This window comes from Hoplias malabaricus, chromosome 1, assembly GCF_029633855.1.
Source record: "Hoplias malabaricus isolate fHopMal1 chromosome 1, fHopMal1.hap1, whole genome shotgun sequence".
NCBI lineage: Eukaryota > Metazoa > Chordata > Actinopteri > Characiformes > Erythrinidae > Hoplias > Hoplias malabaricus.
Genome location: NC_089800.1, coordinates 40,131,775 through 40,155,443, shown reverse-complemented (window position 1 = coordinate 40,155,443; position 23,669 = coordinate 40,131,775). Strand labels below are relative to the sequence as shown.

At 35.4% G+C, this 23,669-nt stretch overlaps 1 protein-coding gene across 1 annotated transcript; it reads left to right on the top strand.

Moving 5' to 3' along the window:
• The first annotated feature begins 5,604 nt into the window (after positions 1-5,604).
• Positions 5,605-22,460, top strand: LOC136703828 (calcium-activated chloride channel regulator 4A-like). Its single transcript, XM_066678084.1, has 14 exons — positions 5,605-5,754; positions 7,355-7,489; positions 8,573-8,723; positions 9,622-9,730; positions 9,847-10,009; positions 10,699-10,929; positions 12,865-13,089; positions 13,498-13,678; positions 14,120-14,226; positions 14,310-14,525; positions 15,250-15,520; positions 15,797-15,961; positions 19,333-19,560; positions 20,201-22,460. The coding sequence occupies exons 1-14, from the start codon at positions 5,605-5,607 to the stop codon at positions 20,605-20,607; spliced, it is 2,739 nt and encodes a 912-aa protein (XP_066534181.1). The 3' UTR covers positions 20,608-22,460.
• Positions 22,461-23,669: the final 1,209 nt, after the last annotated feature.

Sequence of the window (23,669 nt, the reverse complement as noted above, 5' to 3'; positions counted from 1 at the left end):
ATGGTGTACCAGAGACAGCAGAGTGAAACTTTTCAACAATGAGTGATTTTGTAGAGACGTTACTGCTGGAAGGCTTGGCGTTAACCCAAAAGGAGCTTGACATTCACATCGAACAGGCGCATTGCTCTCTAGGTCCTCCACCCCCTGGAGACTCTCCCCCGAGATCCATTATAGTGAAATTCCTCAGCTTCAAAACCAAAGAACTTCTGCTTCGCAAGGCATGGCAGAAAAGAGGATTTACTTCGAACGACAGTCAAGTGAATCTGGATCATGACTACCCCCCAAATTCTAAAAAAACCTAGAGAATACGCAGAGGTGCGCAGGATTCAGAAAGAACAGCAGATCCCCTTTCAGACCCTCTTTCCCACTCGGCTGAGGGTGAAATACACAGACGAAACAAAAATCTACAATTTGGTGATGGAAGCCACATGGCACAGTGTCTTTCAAGAGACGACACTGGAAAAACTAAAGCAGCTGACCTGGACCAAGGTCGGCAGAGGACCAGGGAACAGCACAGCAGACAAGAAGCAGGGAAATCACTAAAACTTCTTTCGTATAAGCTTAGAAAACAACAAGCGGAGAGGACTATACACAATATAAAGAACCCTTTGAATGGTCAAATAGAAACAGATCAGGGGAAGATTCAAAAATGCTTTCAGAATTATTATAAGACACTATACTCTCAACCACATGTAGGAAACAATCAGGATATCAATACATTCCTGTCTGAATTAGAATTATCAACGGTGACAGAGGAACAAAACATAATGCTACTATCCAAAATAACTAAAGAAGAAATACACTCAGCAATTAAAAGATTAAAGGGAGGGAAAGTAGCAGGGGCAGATGGATTTGGCCCAGAATGGTACAAAATAATGCAAGACTATTTAACCCCTACTTTGTTGAAAATATTTAATTGAGTAATGGAAAAGAAAATTGTCCCTCCCTCGTGGAGGGAACCAAAAATCTCTATCATTCCTAAAGAAGGAAAAGATCAACTAGAATGCAGCAAATATCGCCCCATTAGTGTATTAAATATTGATTTAAATTTAAATTGTTCACCTCCATCATTTCAAAGAGTTAATCCTACCCGAGTTAATACATAATGATCAAATCGGGCTTCATAAAACAGCGACAGACTCAGGATATATTATATTATTAGGAAATATTAGGAAAGTTTTACATATAATGAGACATGTGGATAAACAAAACTTAGAGACCCTAATGTTAGGTTTAGACACTGAAAAAGCTTTTGCTTCTGTGAGGTGGTCCTTTAAAGTGCTTAAAAGTTTTGTTTTTGATAAATCTATTATCAACATTATGATATATATATATATATATCTAATAATATATATAACAGACCCACAGCTAAGATCAAAATTAACGGAGACCTCACTGAATCATTCATATTGGAACGGGGGACAGGGTTGTTGCATTTCGCCGCTCCTCTTTGCCTTGTTTATAGAACCGTTAAGCCAATGGATTATACAGAGGCATGATATAATCGAAGTAAAAATGACAGGAGGGGAACAAAAATTGGCACTTTTTGCTGATGACCTACTATTAATCTAACCCCACACAGACTCTACCTAAAATCATGAAATTACTATCAGAATACAGCTCCTTTTCAGGGTATAAGGTTGACGTAAACAAAACGCATGTGCTACCTCTAAATTATGACCCACCAATTGAAATCAGGGATTGCTATAAATGGAATTGGGAAGCAGACAGTATAATTTATTTAGAGGTGGTAATACATCATGACTTCACTAAAATGTTTGATGGCCCCCTAAATGTATCCATAAAATCGGACATACAAAGATGGAATGGCAGACCTTTATTAGACATACATTCTAGGATTGAATCAATAAGATTAAATATCCTTCCCCTAATGTTGTTTTTATTTCAATCCTTACCAATCCCCATACCCCACAATCAGTTTGTTGAATGGGACAGGCTGTTGTCAAAATACAGTTGGAAAGGGAAAAAAGCTAGAATCAAATAGAAAACATTACAATTAAAGAAAGATAAAGGACATTGAGGCCTTCCTTGTCTATGAGAATATTACTCTGTAGCTCAACTGAGACTATTAATATGTTTGTGCTGTCCAGATTACATGGCTGGTTGGAAAGACGTGGAGGGGACAACTGTTAAAGCAAGACCAATTAAAGCCTTATTAGCTGACACAAAATTCTAAAATAAAATAGAATGAGGCAATTAGAATTTGCAGTTTGGAAAATGCCTCCAAAATTTTGAGGTGGTGTGCTTACAATTCAGACTTTACCCCAAATCAATATGATGTTAGATTCAAGAACTGGATTAAAAAAGACCTAATTAATTACTAATCATTTGTCCATAAGGGGGCACTCCAATGTTTTGAAACCTTGAAAGGAAAATATGATTTAAGCTCAGACAATTTCTTTACATATCTACAGGTCAGAAATTATTTTAATCAGGACCTATAAGTGAAAGGACCTAGGATTTGTGGAAACATTTATAATAATAACAAAACAGAAGTGCACAGTAAAATAATTTCCAGATTAACAGCATCCTGAGATGTAAAAAAAGAGAACAATATCTATGTTAAAAGGAAGTGGGAAAAAGAAGATAACTTGACAGTTACAGAGGAAGGTTGGGATCACATATGTGAGATACAGTGGGATACAACAAGATCAAATGTTTGGAGTGAATTTTGTTGGAAAAGAAATATGAGGTACTTTATTACCCCGGTTCAGAAAAGTTATCAGGGAATGGGGGATACTTGGTGGAGATGTGGTGTGTGTGTGTAAGCGGGGGTGAGGAGGCAAACCATTTCCATATTTTTTGGGACTGTTAAGTCATCCACCAGTATTGGTCTCAAATTCATGATCATATACAGAATTTCTTTTCATATATTTTTCCTTTAAGCTTTAAAAACATGTTTTTTAATGTATCAGGGGATAAACTGAATCTGATTGATAAAAAACTGTTGTTCATCCTACTGGCAGCAAGTAAAAAAATGCTTCTGAGGAGATGGCTCAAACCTGAACCACCAACAACTGAAGAGTGGATAAATGTTGTGCAAGAGATCTACACAAATGAAAAACTGTCTTTCTCTCGAAAAGTACAGAGAGATATCTTCTTTAAAATATGGTTCAAATGGACAGAATATGTCAAACCAGTTAGATCTAATTTTAAATAAAGCTGGCTGCTCCTTGAATAGTCCACCAATTTGTACAATCATGTCAATGATGTGTTTAAAATGAGATCTCCCTAACACCTAAGTTCTAATGTTTTTTTCCCCCTAGTTAAAAGTTCAAAATGTAAAAGCAAAAGCAAGTAAACTCTCATGTTATTCTAATAGTATGTGTTTTCTCAATAAAACAAAGAAAATGAAAATAAATTATAAAATCTACAGTACATTAGAATTCAAATAGGGTACCCCAAAGTATAGTGCAGGTAGGGTACACCAGAACACAGTATAATACATGTAGGATACATCAGAGTACAGTAGAGTACAGGTAGGGTACCCCAAAGTACAGTACAGGTTGGGTACACCAGCGCACAGTAGAGAAGACAGAGTACATCAGAGTACAGTATAATACAGATATGGTACCTCAGTACAGTAGAGTACAGGTAGGTACATGTACTTTTTTAATCCTTAACATTTGCGATATGAACAGATACATGTGAGGATGGTTTCCTCATTTCCTTGCAATTCTCTGTTTTATCACACATTGCCACTAATTTGTACCTTCTCCACAATGTTTTATGTGTATACACTCTGTTAAACTTTATTTAAATGTACAATCCTTTTTACACCAAATTTATAAGGGGTTACAGATAATGAATGAATGAATCCTAGTTTCTACATGAGATGTTGCTCAAACACATTACAGACACTCTCTCTATGCATACACATCCTTTGTTAATGATGTCCCTGGTCCCACTAAACAAAAGCAGACAATGCAGGACCAGCATCGGGGTAAAAGGTGAGTGATTGAGGGTCAGGGCAGCTGAACTGAATATACGTGCAGGCCTGTAGCACTAGTCAACTCATTATACTTAAATTAGTAAGTCAAGTATATTTCACCAATCTCTGTTGTAACAGCCTGAAGCAGAAGTGGTATTACTTCATGCATATACTTCCCTGTAATGTTTCATTTCCTTTATATGTTCGCAACCCAGATGAATAGCACCTCATGATAAGACATGAGCAGAAGTTAAACGAATTAGACATTATGACCCTATCTGGTATCCATGGTGTCAGAAACAGTATAAAAGCCCAAAAAAATGAAGGATTCTCAAAAATGGTCTTATCAACATCTTGACACCATTTGGTGTGATGCACTGTCACAGTTTAAATGAACAATCACTTATTTTCCTATACATCTCCATGTTAAACCATTAAGTGATTTTATTTTGCCCCTTCCAGGGACTGTATATGAATATCACCCACCTCTAGTGTGATGTAATATTTTGGTGAAACTTATGTCGTATGAAGTTCATGATACAACAGGGATCCTGGATATATGTTTATATGACTAAAAGAATATATCATTTACACAATGACCAAAATACCAGATTCTGTGTGTTTTAAGGCATTCCGCACAAACACATCTGAAATATTCATATACATTTTATTTCTGTATGTTGCTTAGGTGAAAATATTTGAAAAAGGTAAGAAATGTGTCATTCAGCACTGTCATGACTGGCAGGATGGCAATGGGTGTGTGGAAAGTTTGTTATTGCATAATGAATATTCATAGTTGCAGATTTCAGTTCACTATGGTATGTATATTCATGCCACCGAATATATATAAATGGAAAAAAATGTTTGTACTGTAGTATTTTAAGTGACCTTTTTGTTTTGTATTCTTCAATCATGTGTGAAGACTGGAAGACTAGAAATATTCCAGTCCACTGTAAGTGCTGTAAGAACTTGTATGGGGCAAATCTAACTGTTCAGAAAGTTCCATCTTGAAAAGGCAGCCTTTTATGACGTTTATTATATCAGCAGTGTTTATGATTGAATATGATATATTCAAAAAAATATATTTCAATCACAAATATTTTACATATAGTTCATTATTTGACAATATATCAAGCAACTGCATCTCGTTAATCCTCTACGGTAATAATATAAATAAATGCTAAAGAACCAGTCATTTATTTTTACGTTCATAGAATAGAAAATAATATATTTGAAAGTGAGTTGCAATCCCTAAACCAGCCAGTTGTTTTGTCCTTAAATCAGATGCCATTCAAGTTCGAAAGTTTAGCAATGACTACAATTCAGGAGAAAATCTGCACACACAAAAAAAAATAAAAATACCCATAAGCATCCCAAAACTTCTTCCAAATAGTATGTAAATTATATCCAGCAAACACACTTAAATGGCAATATCTATTAAAAATTCCCATGTAATCTTCTACCCAGTGTGGTTCAAGGATGGACTGAAGTCATGATTTGAATAATGTTGGATAATTTCCAGATGATAAAATGTCCTAGATTTCAACAACTGACATTGACTGCAAGATATTTCCTCCTTATGAAACTGTAGAGGAGGGGTTTTGTGCTCATATAAAAGAGTTACTGCCTGGGCTTATTTCAGTTTTGTAGCCATGGCCAAAATATTTGCATTGGTGTTTCTGCTCCTCATTACACTGGGGATGATTTCAGGAATCAGACTGGACGGAAATGGATACACTGACATTATTATAGCCATCAATCCAGCTGTGCCTGACAATGAAGCCCTTATCGATCAAATTAAGGTATTTATTAACATACATACCAGTAACATTATACATATCATAGTAAAGATTAAATATTTCAGTATGATATTTTAATAGTTTTGATATGTTTGAAAAATTTCTGTGGTTAATTTAATCTATGTTAATTTCAAAAATATTAAGCAAAGTGTCAATTTAAATAATTTCAACTTATGTTTTAAATAATCATAGTTTAAAATTATGTCAGAGCTTAGTTAAATACATAGAGGCATAGCCCTCGAGTCAAAAATGTGTACACACCCATAATGGGATTTTTTTTTCTAACATGCTCATGCATCTTAATTAAAACAGATATAGTTAATAACACCACTGCCCTCCAAAATACAGGCAGTGCAACTGCCAAATTAGGCTAAATGCCATAAATGTAATATGTAGAGTAGGTAGTTCATCTAATGTGACTCCTAATGAAGCTGAGATGATAAAGCACTACCAAACAACAATATGATTATTGTCAAGAATCTTAATATTTATTAAAAAAAAAAAATAAAATGCACAAGTTCAGCAGTGAGCACATGAGCCTAAAAGTACCATGCTTACTGTTAGGTATGGGCTATAAATTCTGACAGCATTTTGCAGTGGAGCAGTGAAACTGTATTCACTGGGTTGATGGAGCACCATACATTACCTTTTGTATACGTTACAGTGACTTATGTGACCAAGAACCAACCATCCCACATCAGTTCCTGAAATGTTCTCTTGGATCCTCATGGAAATGATCCAACATCTAGTGTAATAAACTTTCCTGAAGACAGGCTCTTTTACTGCAGCAAAGGGGAATACTTCCTATAAATAACATCCTCCATGTGTTGGAGAAGACTTTAGACCATTATGTGTAAATACATTTCTAATATTAGTGATCTACCAGAATTCACATTTATGTCCATTTATGTCATATTTGGGCCAAATATTTCTTGCTATCTGTGAATTGAGAACTACAACAGTCAGAATAATGAAAGCTAAAATTCAAGATTTTTTAAAAAATAAATAAATAAATATTAGTGCCTTCATTCAGTAGTAACCAAGATGAAGCTTAGATCACTTTGGTCCTTTATAGCAACTTTAAGAGTGAAGGTTGACTAATATGAAACCCAGATTTGCTTTGTCATCTGGCTTATTTTACATGTCACATAATTATATTATCCTATGAGAAACTGCATAAAGGTCACAGGGCATGAGGGGACCTCAAAAGAAAAAAAAGGAAAACACTCAAAGTTTAGAGAATAATATTTTACTTGCTACTCGCACTTACTTACTTCCTCATGTCTTACAATCAGATGTTCACTCTCCTCACATCACTGCCGAAGTTAGGGTTCTCCTTCAAGTGTGTTATCTAAGGGCATTTAGCAGCATTTTCTAAAATGCAGTAGCATATCATGTGACTTAGAGGAACAAAATCCTAGCCTTTATTATTCCAGTCTTGTTAGCTTTGTGTGATGGGAGTACTGGATGATCGGTTTATTATAAAACATCAATTACAGACTCTGTTAAACAATTAATCTGTAATAATTTTTTTTCCAATAATGATAGTGATTACACTTACTGATACAATGATTTCTGATTATTGCTGAATTTCTTTTCCCAGGGAATGATTACTAGTGGATCAGAATATCTGTTTCAAGCCTTGGACAAGAAAGTGTACATCAAGGAAGTGAAAATACTAGTGCCACCTAAGTGGAAAGGGACATATGAAAGAGCAAGGAGAGAAACATATGATAAGGTATGAAATGTGCTCCATTTTTCTTGACATATACACATAGCACGAAGTGCAGTGGGACACAATCTCTGCCTAAAATCCTCACACAACAGTGAGTCTTGCTGATCACAGGGAACCTAGGGAGAGTGAGAGTTGCATTTCCTCCAAATATGTGAAGTCAACCCATTGCTTCTTTTCAAACTGCTGATAATGCAACATAATTTAACCAGTTAATGTACTGGAGAGATAGGGGAATTAGGGTTTGTAGTTAGACCACAGTGAAACATTGGACATTTTGGAACACAAAGTAGAACAGTATGGCAAGAATGCCAGTCTACCACAAACATTCTCAAGTTACACAACCCCTTACACATTAAATGTGGCTAAACATGTTGAAATAACTGAAAGTAAAAGACCACAGTTCAAAAGGCAACATTCAAATGAGAATCTATTTATTTATTTATTTTTTTTTATTTGAAAACTGTCACTGCAGTGGTACCCTCAAGAGTACATGATCTGTACCTTTCATTAGGAGACATATTCTATTATAATTGTAGTTTTTTTTTTAATTGTGTTGATTTCATATGGCCCATTTCACCTTCAGGACTGATATTTTCTCCAAAACATGGAAAGAGTTTGTATACATTCACAAGGGGTGTTGCAGCAGGTTCGGATTTTCATCCGTCCTTTTGGCTTTGCACTCTCGCTGGCACTCAGTGCTGCTGCACTGACACTGAACTGGAGAACTCTCATTTTTAGTAAAGTGCGCACTATAACTTGATTGGTGGGGTTACTTGCTTCTTTCGTTTTTTGCATGCATTACACAAAAGTAACAGATTTCTCATATTTCTCATAATTCTTCTCATAATTTAATGGAGTAAAAAGTATGATATTTGGGTTTGAAATGTAGTGAAGTTAACGCTCTCCAATACATTCCCCATCACGCACAAACAGTACTTCATTATAACTAACAACAACATGTAAGGGATTAAGGCCTTCAGGAATTTGCTATCGAATAAACAAGCTAATATGCTTAGCACCTAAAACCCTCAGTGATTTTTAAAAAAAATATATTAGTATTGTGTGTTTCATGTGTTTCCATTATAGGCCAACATAATCATCGATTACCCAAACCCAGCATTTGGTAATGAGCCATACACTAAACAGCTAAAAGGTTGCGGAGAAGAAAGTGAATACATTCACTTCACCCAAGAATTCCTCTTGAATGACAATCTTCTTAAAGTATATGGGCCTAGAGGTAAGAGCTTAAAGAATCAGAAGGGGGTAACCACCAATGGCTCTGGTGACAGTGCTCTAATAGGTTACCAATCAAAAAGCTTGATTGGTTAACACACACTTCACAGAGATTTTCAAATACTGTGAAATATACTAGTGAAGCTCTGCCTAGATCCTCATGTTTACCTGCTCTGATTGCCAAGAATGCCTTTAGAAGTAGTATCACAATATTTCAGGGATATTTTGGAGTTTAGATTCTTGGCGACATTACAAAACACTGAAAAATATTTTTATTAATTTAAGAAGACACTTTTGCAACAAAACATATTTTATACACACATATTTGTGTGTGCAGAGCCTACCCGGAATCACTGGGCGGGATCATGCCCTGCATAGGTGACACAGACTCTCACATTCACTCACACCTATGGACACTGAGTCCTCAATCCACCTACAAACGTGTATTTTGGACCCCTGGAGGAAACCTCCATTGAAACAAAACAAAATACTGAAATGTTTATACACTTCTAACAAACTCTAGCAGAACAAAATCTACAGTAAAAAAGAAAATTATATTGCATATTTTTCTTTCAAAAATATTTCTGGCAGTCAGAGCAGGGAAACCATGGGGGACTATGTGGAGCTTTATGGGCGGTATTTGAAAATCTCCACCTAATGTGTGCTAACAAATCACATTCATCCCTACCTGCTGGCTGGCAACCAATTAAAGCAGCACCGCCTACAGAACCATTTTGAGTAGTGTTTTTGCGCACAAGCTTAACCAAAAGTTTTAAAGTGCCTAAAAGATATCCAAAATACAAGTTCAGCATGATCAAGATGGAAAGGAAATTCCAAATATATACAAGGATGAAGTCACAGACTCATGATTTTTTCTGTCTTTAAATGTATTCTGTTCTCAGGAAGGGTTTTTGTGCATGAATGGGCTCACCTCAGATGGGGAGTATTTGATGAATATAATGAGAAACAGCCATTCTACATTTCATCTACCCAGGAGATACAACCCACAAGGTCATATCAGCTTCTTACATTAGAATTCCTCATGAAAAAAAGCAAATATCAGATATTTTATAACATTGATACATTTAAACATATTTAATAAATTCTTGTGTTACTTTTTACTTCAGGTGTACAACAGCGATAACTGGCCAGTGGTATGAACTGATGGATAGAGATACTCTGTCTTGCCGTGAAGATAAAAATGGCTTACCCACTAAGGAATGCCAATTCTTTCCAGACAAAAATCAAAAAACAAATGCATCAATAATGTTTATGCAAAGCTTGGACTCTGTAAGTGTTTATTTTTTTTATATATAAAAATGCTGTGCATATTTGGCTGCTGCTTCTCGCCAGTGTGTGTGGCTTGAATGTTGCGTGTTGGTTGTAAAGCATTCTAAGGTTTCTACAAATGGTACTATATGGGTGTAACGTTCAATAAATAAATAAATAGTTAATTTATTTCAGCAATTCACTTCAAAATGTGAAATTCTAATATATATTCATTAAAAATAGAGTGATCTATTTCAAGCATTTTTTTTCTTTTCATGTTGGTGATTATAGCTTACAGCCAATGAAAACCCAAAAGTCATTATCTAAAAAAATTAGAATAAACAACACAAAACACCTGCAAAAGTTTCCTAAGCCTTTTAAATGGCCCCTTGGTCTGGTTCAGTAGGCTACAAAATCAAGGGGAAGATTGCTGACTGGACAGATGTCCAGAAGGCATTCACTGATACCCTCCTGCTGTATCCAGCATATTAATGGAAAGTTGAGTGGGAGTTTTGACTATTGAAGAGCAGGGTGAAAGGGTGCAAAAAGTATGCAGAACAGATGGACAACAGTTTATAATTGTAGAACTACAAAAGTTCTACTGTGTGGACAGTGGAACTGAGAGAATGGGCAGTGAGTGTAGACACAAGGAGATGGTCATAATGTTATAGTTGATCAGTGTAATATACTACATATTTTTTATTTTCCAGGTAAAAGCGTTTTGTGATGAAAGTGAGCACAACACTGAAGCTCCAAACTTGCAGAACCAGAAATGTGATGGTAAAGCTACACGTACAGTGATTTTTCAAGATTCCGTAGACAGGGATGTTCTTAAAACTTTAAGCCCTCTACAATCCCCGCCACCACCCCCATTGTTCAAGGTCGTCCAGAGAGGTGGTCGAGTTGTCTGTCTCATCCTTGATGTCTCTGGAAGCATGCAGGTAGACAGCACTACATTAAAACCTTACTAAAAAAAAAATCCTCACACCAAATGTTCCTACACCTAGTGTGAAGCCTTCCTGAAAGAGAATATTTTTTTTTTACTTAATGTAAGATTTTTTTTACTAATGTAATATTTGTACAGTAAAATAACAGCTTCAAAATATTTGTGAAGGTTCACTGACTCGTAACGGGGAGAATAGAGTTTCTCCCGTTTTCTCGCCGTAAAAGTACAAATACCGCCGCCTTTTACGCCGTTAAAATACCAAGGTTCAAATCGCCGTAAAAAATGCTGTTTGGAACCTCAAGGACACCGTGTTTTACGCCGTTTCAAAGCCAAACCGACGGCGTTAAAAGCAGCGTTTATAAATTAAGGCAATGAGCTCCACCTGCCGATCCTGAAAGCCAATCAATTTGAACTCCATTTGTCCAATCACTGACAGAAGATCAGACCAACTCAGATCACTACAGAGCTCATTCATCTGCTCATAAATATTGTCTGGATGGAGTTTATTATAAAAAAAAAAAGTAAAAATATGCATTTAATATTTCTCTTATCAATAACTTGCATTTTAGTATTTTAGATTAAAAAATATAAATTTTTTTCTATTTCTTGAGCTTGAGTTTAAAAACAAAACAAAAACAAAAGCAAAAAAAACTCACAACTACAAATATTTATAAGTGGCTTTTTAAATAATCCCTTGGGCTGTGTATGTCAGCTACGTTTTGACTAGTCTTGTTACAAAAATTATAATAGCATGGGGCGGCACGGTGGCACAGCAGGTAGTGTCGCAGTCACACAGCTCCAGGGGCCTGGAGGTTGTGGGTTCCATTCCCGCTCCGGGTGACTGTCTGTGAGGAGTTGGTGTGTTCTCCCCGTGTCCGCGTGCGTTTCCTCTGGGTGCTCCGGTTTCCTCCCACAGTCCAAAAACACACGTTGCAGGTGGATTGGTGACTCGAAAGTGTCCGTAGGTGTGAGTGAATGTGTGTGTGTGTCTGTGAAGGACTGGCGTCCCCTCCAGGGTGTATTCCCGCCTTGCGCCCGATGATTCCAGGTAGGCTCTGGACCCCCCGCGACCCTAAATTGGATAAGCGGTTACAGATAATGAATGGATGGATACTTTTATACTTTTACATAAGAGGAGATCAAATCAGGTACTTCTACTTTTACTGGAGTAACATTTTACACTGAGTATCTGTACTTTAACTCAAGTACATGGTTGGTGTACTTTATCCATCACTGCATATAATGCATTATGAATACAGGAATCATAGCTTTCAGTAACAGTGCAAAACTTTATGGTAAATTAAAAAAAAAGCTGGAATTTTTTCAAATCGGCACATTACAAAGCTAAAACCCAGAAGGTCAAAAGCAGCTCTGACCTATAGAGTTTCTGACATTATGGATAAATAATTAACTAAAAAAATTAAAACATTTATTAATAATGACATGTGAAGTACATTTTCATGAATCTGTTATAATTTCAAAGTAATTGAATACACAAGTGCACCAACTGAAAACTCCTGCTCACCTCACTTTGCCTGGACTTGTGATGCTCGCTGTCATATTTACTTGTGTTCTACACATTAGTGTAGTTCTGAGTCTGATTAGCTGTAGTATGCATGTAACTGGAGGTTTTGTCAGATTGCTCAGTAGTGTCCACATATAACTGCTTTATCTCAGTCTTAATATTCAGAATTATAATCAGAATTAATTAATTGGCACTGGTTTAGATCTTTACATGTAAACACAGGCACATACAGACCTTGATTTTGTATTTTTATTTGTAAAAAAAAAAAAGGTCATATAATTTTACGACATTCTGTAACAACTGTATAAAATGTGCCAATGAAAAGAAAATACAATTAAAAATATTTTGTGTTGTTAATTAGAGAACAAATTGTCAAACAAACAATCATTATAATTTTGTTTATAGGGGGAGAGAATACTTCGCCTACAGCAAGCTGCTACACTTTTCCTGAGTGACATTGTGGAGGAGGGAGCGTATGTGGGCATAGTCAAGTTCAGTACTGATGCAAGCATTATAAGCCCCTTAACCAAAATACAGGGTAAAGCCTCAAGAGACAGTTTAATTAGGAACCTTCCACCAAGAGCAGATGGATCAACAAATATGTGTAACGGACTAAAACGTGGTTTTGAGGCAAGACTTGATTTATTGTTTATTTTTCTTTTTTACAGTAATTCTTACTTTTGTATTGAACTCTTAATAATGAATGTGATACAAAAGATTCTTTGGGCGATGTCATAGAAGAGCCACTTTCGGTTCCATAAAGATCCATTTTGCCAATAAGTTTAAATGGTTGAAGGAACTTAAGACCATGTGATGAATTTTTAAACCATTTTAAAGTTTCTTTACACTCACAAATCTCAAACAACAGGGTTCTTTATGGAACCAAATCTGGTTCTTTTATGGCATCACTCCTTTGTAGCAGATTTATTTTTAAACATTGCTCTGTAATTTGGGATCTTCCATTAGAATTAGAATAACATTTTAACATTTATTCTAGACATAATTCATCCATAAAATTCTGTTTACCGTGTATTTCAGGTACTTCAGCAAGACGATAAAAGTGCAGTAGGAGATAATGTGATTTTTCTCACAGATGGGGAAGCCACAGACAACATTCAGGATTGTTTGCAGTTAGCTGTGGACAGTGGTGCTATTATTAACACTATAGCCTTTAGTCAGAGTGCCTCTAATGTGCTGATCACCATGGCAAATCAGACAGGTAAGATGTCAGTGACATGATGTACAATCACTGGATTAATAACACCTACTTTGTATCTACATTCATTGTCCATTTTATCAGTTCAACTGACCATAAAGGAGCATGTTGTAGTTCTACAATTTTAGACTGTATTTCATCTGTTTCTCTGCATACTGTCTTATCCCCATTTCACCCTGTTCTTGAATGATCATTCAGGATTGGTCCTGACCACTGAAGAGCAGGATGAAATTGGGATAATGTATGCAGAGAAGCAGGTAGACTACAGTAACAGTAAAACTACAAAGTGCTCTTGTATAATCAGTGGAGCTGATAAAATGGACAATGTGTGTAGATGCAAGGTAGATGTTCCTAATCCAGGGATCATTCAGTGGACTGCACAGGTTATAAATTTGCCTCTAGAACTGCAAGTAAACTACTTAAAATTTTAATTCCTATTGTTAGATGGAAAGTTCATCATAGCTGTTCAGAATTTGCTTTCCAACCAACTTGTGGATGCCTTTTCTTCATTTACAACGTCAGATGGGGATCTCACCAAACAGACCATCCAGGTGAGCAATTCATACAGTAAATGAACTGAGAGTATATTCATTGTGAGCCAACACATGCTTCACATATACTTTTCTCTAAACAGCTTGTCAGCACTGGAAGGGTCACAGCTGATTGGTTCAACGGAACAGTGTCAGTTGATCGCACTGTGGGAAACAGCACCACCTTTACAATTATCTATGAAAAAAGTCCCCCCACTGTGTACATACAGACACCAAGTGGTTCAGTTTATAGTCAGACCCACGTCACAAATAATGCAGCTACTAAGACAGTCACTTTAAATATTCCTGGAACTGCAGAGGTAAGACAACATTTATTTTACAGCTTTCTGCAAAGCCCAGCCATGGTCATTATTTTTAAGCCATTTATCTTCAGAAAGACTGATGTTTGTTTGTTGCATTGTATTTACCCTTTTTCCCCTGCAATTTATTCACTGACAATTTTACCTGTTAGCTGGGTTTCCCCTGATATGACAAAATGCAACCAAGCTAGGAGAGGAGTCTGAAAGTTAGCACCTGCTTCCTTCAAAATGTGAAGACAGCCATCTCGCCTTTTGCTAACATGACAGCTCAAAATTTTTCAACAGAGAATCATAATTCTATTAACTACAAATAGAAAAAGCTGGAAATATCATATTTAGAGACTTCAATTTAAAAATTCCCACAATTTAATAATCAACTTCACAATGCATTCCCTTAATTTAACTTAACAATTCATTCGTTATTATAAATTAGTTCGTATGACTAATTTATAAAAGTTATAAATATTACTAAATTAACTGAATGATTTAAGTATCTAAAGATTATTTTTTCAACTTTATAGTTTATAGTTTCATCCCCAGAAGGCAAGGTCCAGTGTACCCTTCTTTTTTTTTCTTTCAGACGAATTTAAAAATCAAAAAACAAAATTGCAAAGAATATTTCAATAGGACTTTTGCACTGTACAGGATGTAAACAATAGCTTCTAGGACACAATGAAAAAATCTTTCTCCCAATTTTGTGCCTACTTTCTTTTGTGCTTGACAGCCTGGTGACTGGAAATACAGCTTCCTCAGCAAGGAACCTTCTGCTCAAACAATGACTTTAACGGTAACCAGCCAGGCAGCAAATAATGATGTTCGTCCAGTTGCAGTTAAGGCCCAAATGAGCCAGTTAAGCAGTGATGGTAGTAAACCCATGGTAGTGTTTGCTGAAGTCAGTCAGAATTACATTCCTGTGCTGGGAGCAAAGGTCATAGCCACTCTGCAGTCAGATACAGGAAACTCTGAAGAATTATACCTCTTGGATAACGGAGCAGGTACAGATCTTTGGGTCTCAATACATCCATAAATTACCTAAAACAGTGTTTCTTAAGCCTGGTCCTGGAGGCAACCTGCCCTGCATTGCTTTCCATTCTCCCAACACACATAATTCAACTAATCAGTTAATAAAGAAGTTTTTTTCAAACGTGCAGTGGGGAAACTACTAAAGTAGTCCCTCCAGGACCAGGGTTGAGGGTTACTGACCTAAAATATCTAAACATTACATGAATTTGGACTGTACAATACTTATTGATTTTTTTTTTTTTTTACAGGAGCTGATAATTTGAAAGATGATGGCATCTATTCTAGATATTTCACAAAACTAAAGACAGGAAGGTACAGCCTGAAAGTGCGGGTCATAAGCCAAGATGGAGCCCCCAATCGTTCACCCAGCAAACAGAGTGGTGTTGTGTATGTTCCTGGATATATTGTAGATGGCAAGTTTTACACTTCTTTGTTGTTCGTTTGTTTTTGGAGAAGTTAGTAAATGAAATTGGATAGTTTCACAAAGGCCTCGATCAAATCATTTTCATTTTCAGGAATTTATTTTTTTTTTCTTTATGTAGGAAATAGGTTTGGTTATTGTGTAGTCAGAAGGTTAAAGAACTTTCTAAAAAGGTTTCAGGTTTAATAGAGCACTGATTTAAATATAACAAATATAACAAATATAAATTTGATATAACCAGATGAAAAATAGCTAACTCTTTGTTTGCAAGTGCCAACAGGAAGGAAGAGTGAGTTCCAAAATGATTCTCAGGCCCGAAGAGAATAAATACACAGAGCCAAGTATTCACTCCAATCTCTAGTTTTTTCAAACATTTGTTGCAGTATATGTATAGTAGGACCCCAGTCACGTACACCAACGGTCATGTGCACCATTCGGTCATTATTACATGACTCATTGCTCAAAACCCAACCACTCCTAAACTTTTATCTTATGTTATACGTATTTCTGTTATCTTGTTTCCTCTTGTCAGCATAATGTTTGCAGACGGTTAGGTCAAGTTTTTCACTCAGGATATTCTTCAACTTATTTATTAGACTTCTCTAATCTACCTAGAGATCTTACTTCTCTAATTTAACTACAGAAGTGAAATGTTAAGCACTTTCTCTCCCCACTCCAGTGACATGTCCTGAGTACATTATATAATAAGAACTTTAAGGTCATGAGCTTAAGCACATGTTCTATACTTCTACACTTCAGTCATGATGTATCGGTGCATGACAATCATTATAGATTATATTGGTGAATTATCATCATTATTATCTTGTTACAATTTTAGATTGCATTTTCCCATCACACTCTTAATAATGCTAATCTGTGAAAGTTGTGATACCCAGGTGTTCTTGGCTAAAGGCTAAAAACAGTATAAAGATAGAAAATTAGTGTGTGCATCCAACTAGACACAAGCAAAATACTAATTAATATAAGACATAATAGGTATCCACATTTTTATTTATCTTTTAAAAAAAATCTCCCTTATTTTATTACTGTTGCAATGTTTTGATTTCTAGGACCTTCATCGGGGAAAAGGAGCTCAAACTGTAAAACAGTGTGTGGGTACACTGGTGAAAAACAGTCATAAAAGTTAAAAACTAACCCTCTTGCTTTGAAAGACTATGAGAAAATAATAATTTAAAATATATTAAAATGTCCCAATAAACTAAGTAGCTTAGCTATAGTTTTGAATCTTCCAACACTTGTGCATCTCTCTGATCTCATTTCTCTGTATCATCCCTTGTGTATTCTCAGATCCTCTAACTGCAGTCTTCTTACTCTTCCTTCAAACAGACTTTTTACTTTGAGTGGCAGATGTTTCAGTGCTGCTGCTGCTCCCAAACTTTCCATTTTCTCTTCATAACTGCTCTTCCCTGTCGTGTTTCAAATCTTTGCTTTTAAATTTTTACCTCTTTGGATTTTTCATATCCCTCTTTTTATGTTTCATTATTATTATTTATTAATTTATTATTATTTTTTGGACTATGTAAAGCATCTTAGGAGAAAGGTGCTATACATCAAACATATTACTAATGATAAATCAAAGTAAAATGAGCTCTTGGATTCTGTCCCAGGTTTTCAAAAATACGGATAAAAATTATTCAGATATCACAGGATAAGGATTTCTAGATCTGGATTTTCTGTGCTTCTATTCTATGTGGCCATCTGATGGACAAACAATATTTTAGCATGATTTAGATACTCTGCTGAAATTTAATTCATTAGTTTATTTAAACAGCATAAAATATTAAAATGTTACTTATAATTCACAGGGCAACACACATATTCCTTCACGCCTATGGACACTTTTGAGTAGGCAGTCAACCTAACAACGTGTGTTTTTAGACCATGGGAGGAAACCGGAGCACCCAGAGCACTCGTACAGCACCCAGGGAGCAGTAGGTGTTAGGTGTCTTACTAAAGGGCATCTTAGCTATGGATATTAAGGACGGAGAGAGTGCTCTTCCTTCACCCCCCTACCCCAGTCATGCAGGGATATCATAGTATGACATGTTATGCTGAGAGTCCAGGAAATGTCAGTAGTAAGGTGCACAACAAAGAATTTGGAACTTTGGATTCTTTTTATACTTTAGCCATGAATATGCTTGAAGTTTGTTCTCTGAAACTCCTCCTGAAGTATATAATCAGCTTTGTTTTTTCATTGATTAGCAAGATAGATTGAAGTGGTATAAGCTGTGTTTTGCAGCACAGACAGAAGTCTGCATTGTGAATAGCAGTTGACTAGGCAGTGCCAGCATTCCATATGCTGGTGTTGGATATTGTCACCTGAATCCTGACGAAGTCTATAGGTTTTAATCATACTTGTTTTGTGGCGGTAATGTAGAGGTCCTGACCATTGAAGAACAAAGTAAAAGGGGGCTAAATGAGCATGCAGAGAAACAGATGGACTACAGTGGGTAATTTTAGAACTACAAAGTGCTAAATAAAGCTGAGCTAATCATCAGTTACTTGTTTATCCTGCACAGAGCTGATAGAAAAACACAGACAGCAGACTAAATTATGAATGACTATAAATCGCTGTACAGAATAAGTCAAAAGTTGCAGAACACCCATTTATTTCTTTGATATGCTACATGACCACCTTACCATTGGGAAGAAATAGCCCTTGATCCAATATGGCGGTTTTCAAGATGGCGGCCATATTCTGGACATAGCCTAAAAGATAGGCCCCCTCACCCATAACTTGCTGGATTACAGTCCTAAACAGGAATTTCGTTTAAGTATCAGAGTTAGATCATTCATGAAACAAACCTGGCTAACTTGGCTATTCAGTAAACCTTTGTCTTTGGGACAATCACATTAAAATATATATATATATATATATATATATATATATATATATATATATATATATATATAACTGAGTAAACCTGCTTATGTACACAATGAAATGCAATATTTAAATCTAAAATGTCCAACATGCAATGAATTATATTTAGTAATATAAATAATGTAACTAATATTGTTTAGGGCAGAAGTACACTCTAAAAAGAAAATAGTTGATCCAACTTAATTGAATTGCTTCAATTGGTAACTTAATTGAATTACTTGTTACCAATTGAAGCAATTTTCTTTTTAGAGTGTATTTGTATTCATTCAATTCTGATTCTTTATCCTGCATTTATTGCATCCAAAATGTGTGTGGTTTGTTACATTCTTTTGGCATCCGTGGGACTAAAGACTAGGAAGTACTGGATTTAGATTTTATATTTGACCCATAGTCAGTCTGTATGTGCCCAATCTCTTAAAATGCAACATTACAACTCCCATTCCACTCTTGTTTTTTAGGTAAAGTAGAGCTGAACCCTCAGAAGCCCCCAGTCAGTGTGCAGCCAGCAGATGTGGGAAGCTTTAGTAGAACAGCCACTGGAGAAAGCTTTGTGGTGAATGTGCCCCCAGGTGTACCCCCACCTAACTTCCCTCCAAACAAAATCACAGATCTGAGTGCTGAAATACAAGGGGACAGTGTGCTTCTCAACTGGACAGCTCCTGGCGAGGACTATGATCAAGGAACAGGTAAATATTGAATATTTATTGTCTTTTGCACAAAGAGAAATGTTTTAAAAAATAAAACATTTACAACACTGAGTAGCATGTTGTATAACAGGAGCTTCAGACCTAGAGTAATGAGGTTTGTAGCATTCAGCATGTCCCAAAATTAAGGATACAGAAATGCCAGGATGATGATCCAATTTTAGAAACAAATTGTGGTGCAAAAAAAAAATTGAAAATTAAGTTGAAAATTTAATTTTACTGAAGACATCTTTTTGAGTGTGAATCTTTCTTGAATTTAAATGCTGTATAGTTAGTATCAATGCACCAAACACAAAGTAAACGAGCACTGTGCCTACTGAAGTGAACCACTGTTTTCTTATAATACTCTTTTATCAATTCAGATGACAGTCAATAATCAGACATGTCATAATGCATGTGGTTTACCCTGAAATGAGTAGCTAATCTGTGAATAAAGGGCAGTATCTAGAAGGCATACAGAAGAGTACAGAAGGCTATATTTCAGTTCTCCAAGCTAAACCAAAGTTTTTGTTTTATGAAGTTGAAAAATATTTCATCAGCATCATCAAAGTAAATACTGTGTGTATATATTTCCCCAGTTATTAGCATATTTCTAATATTTTTATTTCTCACCCTTTTTAAGCAAAATTCTACGAAATTAAATGGAGCTACCATTCGGAGATGCTTAAGAGGAATTTCAGCAATGCGTATCCAGTAAACACCTCTGCCCTCCAGCCACAAGAGGCTGGTTTGGCTGAACATTATTCCTTCATGTTTGAGACCATAATCCAAAATGGCACCATAATGTTCTTTGCTGTTCGATCCGAGGATAAGGAAGCGATGAAGTCGGAGGTATCAAACATTGCTCGAGGGATAAAATTTGTTCCAAGCCCCAGACGACCAGAAATTTCAAAACTGAACCTGACCGCTGTAGTGGTCTCAGTACTTGGGGTAATTATATTGGCATGCATCATAGTGTGTATAGCCATATGGGTATTGAAAAAAAAAAAGAAAGTTGATGAAGAGAATATTGTAAATATGAGTATGTAGGCCTCATCTGTAATAAGTGTATTTAGACATAGTGGATTTCAGTGTTCTATGTAATAGTGCTTTTCCACAGCATGGTACTTGCTCTGCTCTTTTTGCTTTTTTTCGACTAGGCACATCTGGCACCCTGTACGGGGAACCAGTACTTTTTTAATCCCTGCTCATGTGCCTTTCCAAGTGAGCCAAGTAAGGACTCTAACTATGATGTGTAAACCTTGCAGAGCGCTGACTGGCGTCTGTAAATTTATACATTAATTTATTTTATCCAACTCACCATGGCAGCTCATAAATTTACACCATAAAAAGGTTAAAAGTCTCATTTGAAAAAAAAAAAAAAAAAAAACAACAAAAAGAGATTTGAGTAAGTACCATGCAATGGAAAAAAGTCATAAAAGCCTTCTGCAAATAGCGATTAAGCCTAGTTCTGGACTAAACAGCATTTTGCACTGTAATCGTCATCATTCATTGAAAGAAAGATACAGTCCAGGACTAGGCTTAATCACTGATGGGGAAACCACCCCATGATGCATATTTCATTTTAAAAGCATTTTCTGTCAAAAAACCTAAACAGCGATGTAAACCAACCAAAAAATACAATGTAAATTGAAACCATGAAACCATCAGTTGGACGGACAGACTCTTTGGAATATGATAGTGTAAGCCGTACTCTAAAATGTACAACTATTGATTTAAAACCAAAGAATATGTTATTCCACACATGAGATCTCATCCTCAAAAAAAAAAAAAAAAAAAAAAAAAAAGAAAAAGAAAAAGAAAATAACCCGGGCCCGGAACCGATTCACACAAAAACAAGGCAGTCTAGCACTTACTTTGTCCTCTATTAAGTTGTCCCCTATTTAAATCTTGCAATTATTTTTACATCACTTTTTACACCTTTTTTACTTGTAAATTTAACCTGTCCAAATGACATAAGGTTATAACAATGAAACATTTTACACAGTAGTTTACAACCATTTAAAAAGAAAAGCTCTATAAAAAATAATTATAACAAATCAACAAATAAAATGGAAGGCATGCTGTATTTCTCTCTTTTAAATATGAGCCACACAGTATTTTTTCAGAAATATTGAATTTGGTGGGTAAATGAATAAATGTATGAATGAAAATCAAAATAATAGGCATAACCTGTCAATCAATATATATATATATATATATATATATATATATATATATATATATATATATATTTCAAACAGGTCTCATATATTATAGAAATAATAGATACTGCTGCATTACTTAAGGTGAAAGTGAAGATTTTAAAAGTGAAACAATTTTCAGCTTCTTGGCTAACTTGCTATATTTTAAACAGTATACATGCATGTAGTTAGCGTAATGTAATTGCACACACTAAAAATAAGCCCACAATCTAAGAATTGAGTTCTGGTAAAAAAATGTATGAGAAGTAAATTCTATATTAGTGCGATTTCTTATGACTGCCTTGTTTGCTGTTGTTGTCAAAAACTGATAATGCTTTGCATGCTAGATTTAGCAATTAGCTTGCTCAATTTTTGTTTGTAGTAGCAACATTCTGGGAGAAACTGCAGCTCATCTGTGCAGAGGGCTGACATTTTATAATGTCATTTCTTTTTAATGCTGTTGGAAAGTGATTAATTTCATATTCATTTTGCATTTAATTTCGATTGTTATGCTTTGTTTTGGGTCACTCTGAACTATTTCAGAGTTGTTTGTCTCTACTGTCTGTTTATCACTGGTCTTTAACCTTGACCCACTGATGGTGGGAAAGAGTGACCAAAAGGTAATCTCTGTAAGACATTTCCCTAACACTTTTCAAATAAATCATACTTTCTATCCTGACATGCACATGACTCTAATTTATTTTCAACAACCTCCTGGATAACCTTAATCCAACAATGTGCTTATGTTTATTAATGGGTTTTTTTCAATGTGCATATCGACACACTCTCATTTCTTGTATTATATAATTTTACAACTTGGCAGTAAACATCAGTTTAAATGGCCTTACTGTATAACTTTGAATGGTCATGTTATTGAAAGCCTCACTTATTTATATATATTTTTATTTAGTTTTATAATTTTTTTTTATAAACCTGTTTTTTTGCCTTACAAATCATGCAAAATACCCTAACGGGGCAGCAAGTACAATTGGTGCGGTACTTTCTAGACAACACTTTTGGCTGATGGCTCCCTACTTTCTATCCAATGCTTCCTGTGCTTTGATCCTTAATGTTATGGCTTCAATAAAGTTATGGCTTCAGCTATTGGACTGGCAGTAGTATGTTATGGTTAAATAAAACTGACTTTCCCTTCACTTCACAATGCACTGTTTTAGTTTTTTCTTAAATAAATAGAGTGTAAAAAAAATCACTCAACACAACTTAAAACAAAATCTCCTCAGGTAGAGGGCTGACAAACCACAATACAACAAACGTACCACAACAAATACTGTAAACAGTTTCAAACATATTCTGTTTATTAAGTTGAACAATAAAATAAAATAATACAAAAAATAAGGAATTTCTTCCCTTCAGTGCACTTCTCTACGTTTTTTCTTAAATAAAGAGTGTAAAAAAGTATTCATTGATTGGCATTTTTCATGCATGTCTTTATTCTATAAATGTATGAATTTGTTTTGTTTGTCACTTACTGACTGACATCCCCTGTCTCTGAAACCCATGGTTAGTATTTAATGGAATACAAATAAAAAATTGGATTGAATTTTCAAAAGAAAGGAATATCACTAAAAACCCTGTTTGGATGGACTCTAAAGAAGAATTCAGCTAGCAGCTTCTTGCAAAACATGATTCCAGGTAAAGCATGACTTGGAATGCATCAATGCGTTGGGCAAATAATCTCTCTCAGCATTACTAAGGTCTTTTGAGGGACGATCAAATTGATAATACTCTCAGGCAGTGAGTGTGACTTTTAACCTCAGCAGTGCCTTTCTCACCAGACTTGTACATATGGCATTAACAATTCTAATTACTTTATCAGGATATTCAAACATGTATAATATAGTATCTTACAGGTCCACTTTCCAAAGTTCCACAGAGCTGAAGGTCCAG

Excerpts from the sequence above, each read along its gene's own strand:
- LOC136703828 (XM_066678084.1), top strand. The coding sequence starts at position 5,605 with ATGGCCAAAATATTTGCATTGGTGTTTCTGCTCCTCATTACACTGGGG. Across the intron at positions 5,755-7,354 it reads CCCTTATCGATCAAATTAAG|GGAATGATTACTAGTGGATC; the intron begins GTATTTATTAAC and ends TTCTTTTCCCAG. Across the intron at positions 9,731-9,846 it reads CAGGAGATACAACCCACAAG|GTGTACAACAGCGATAACTG; the intron begins GTCATATCAGCT and ends TTTTTACTTCAG.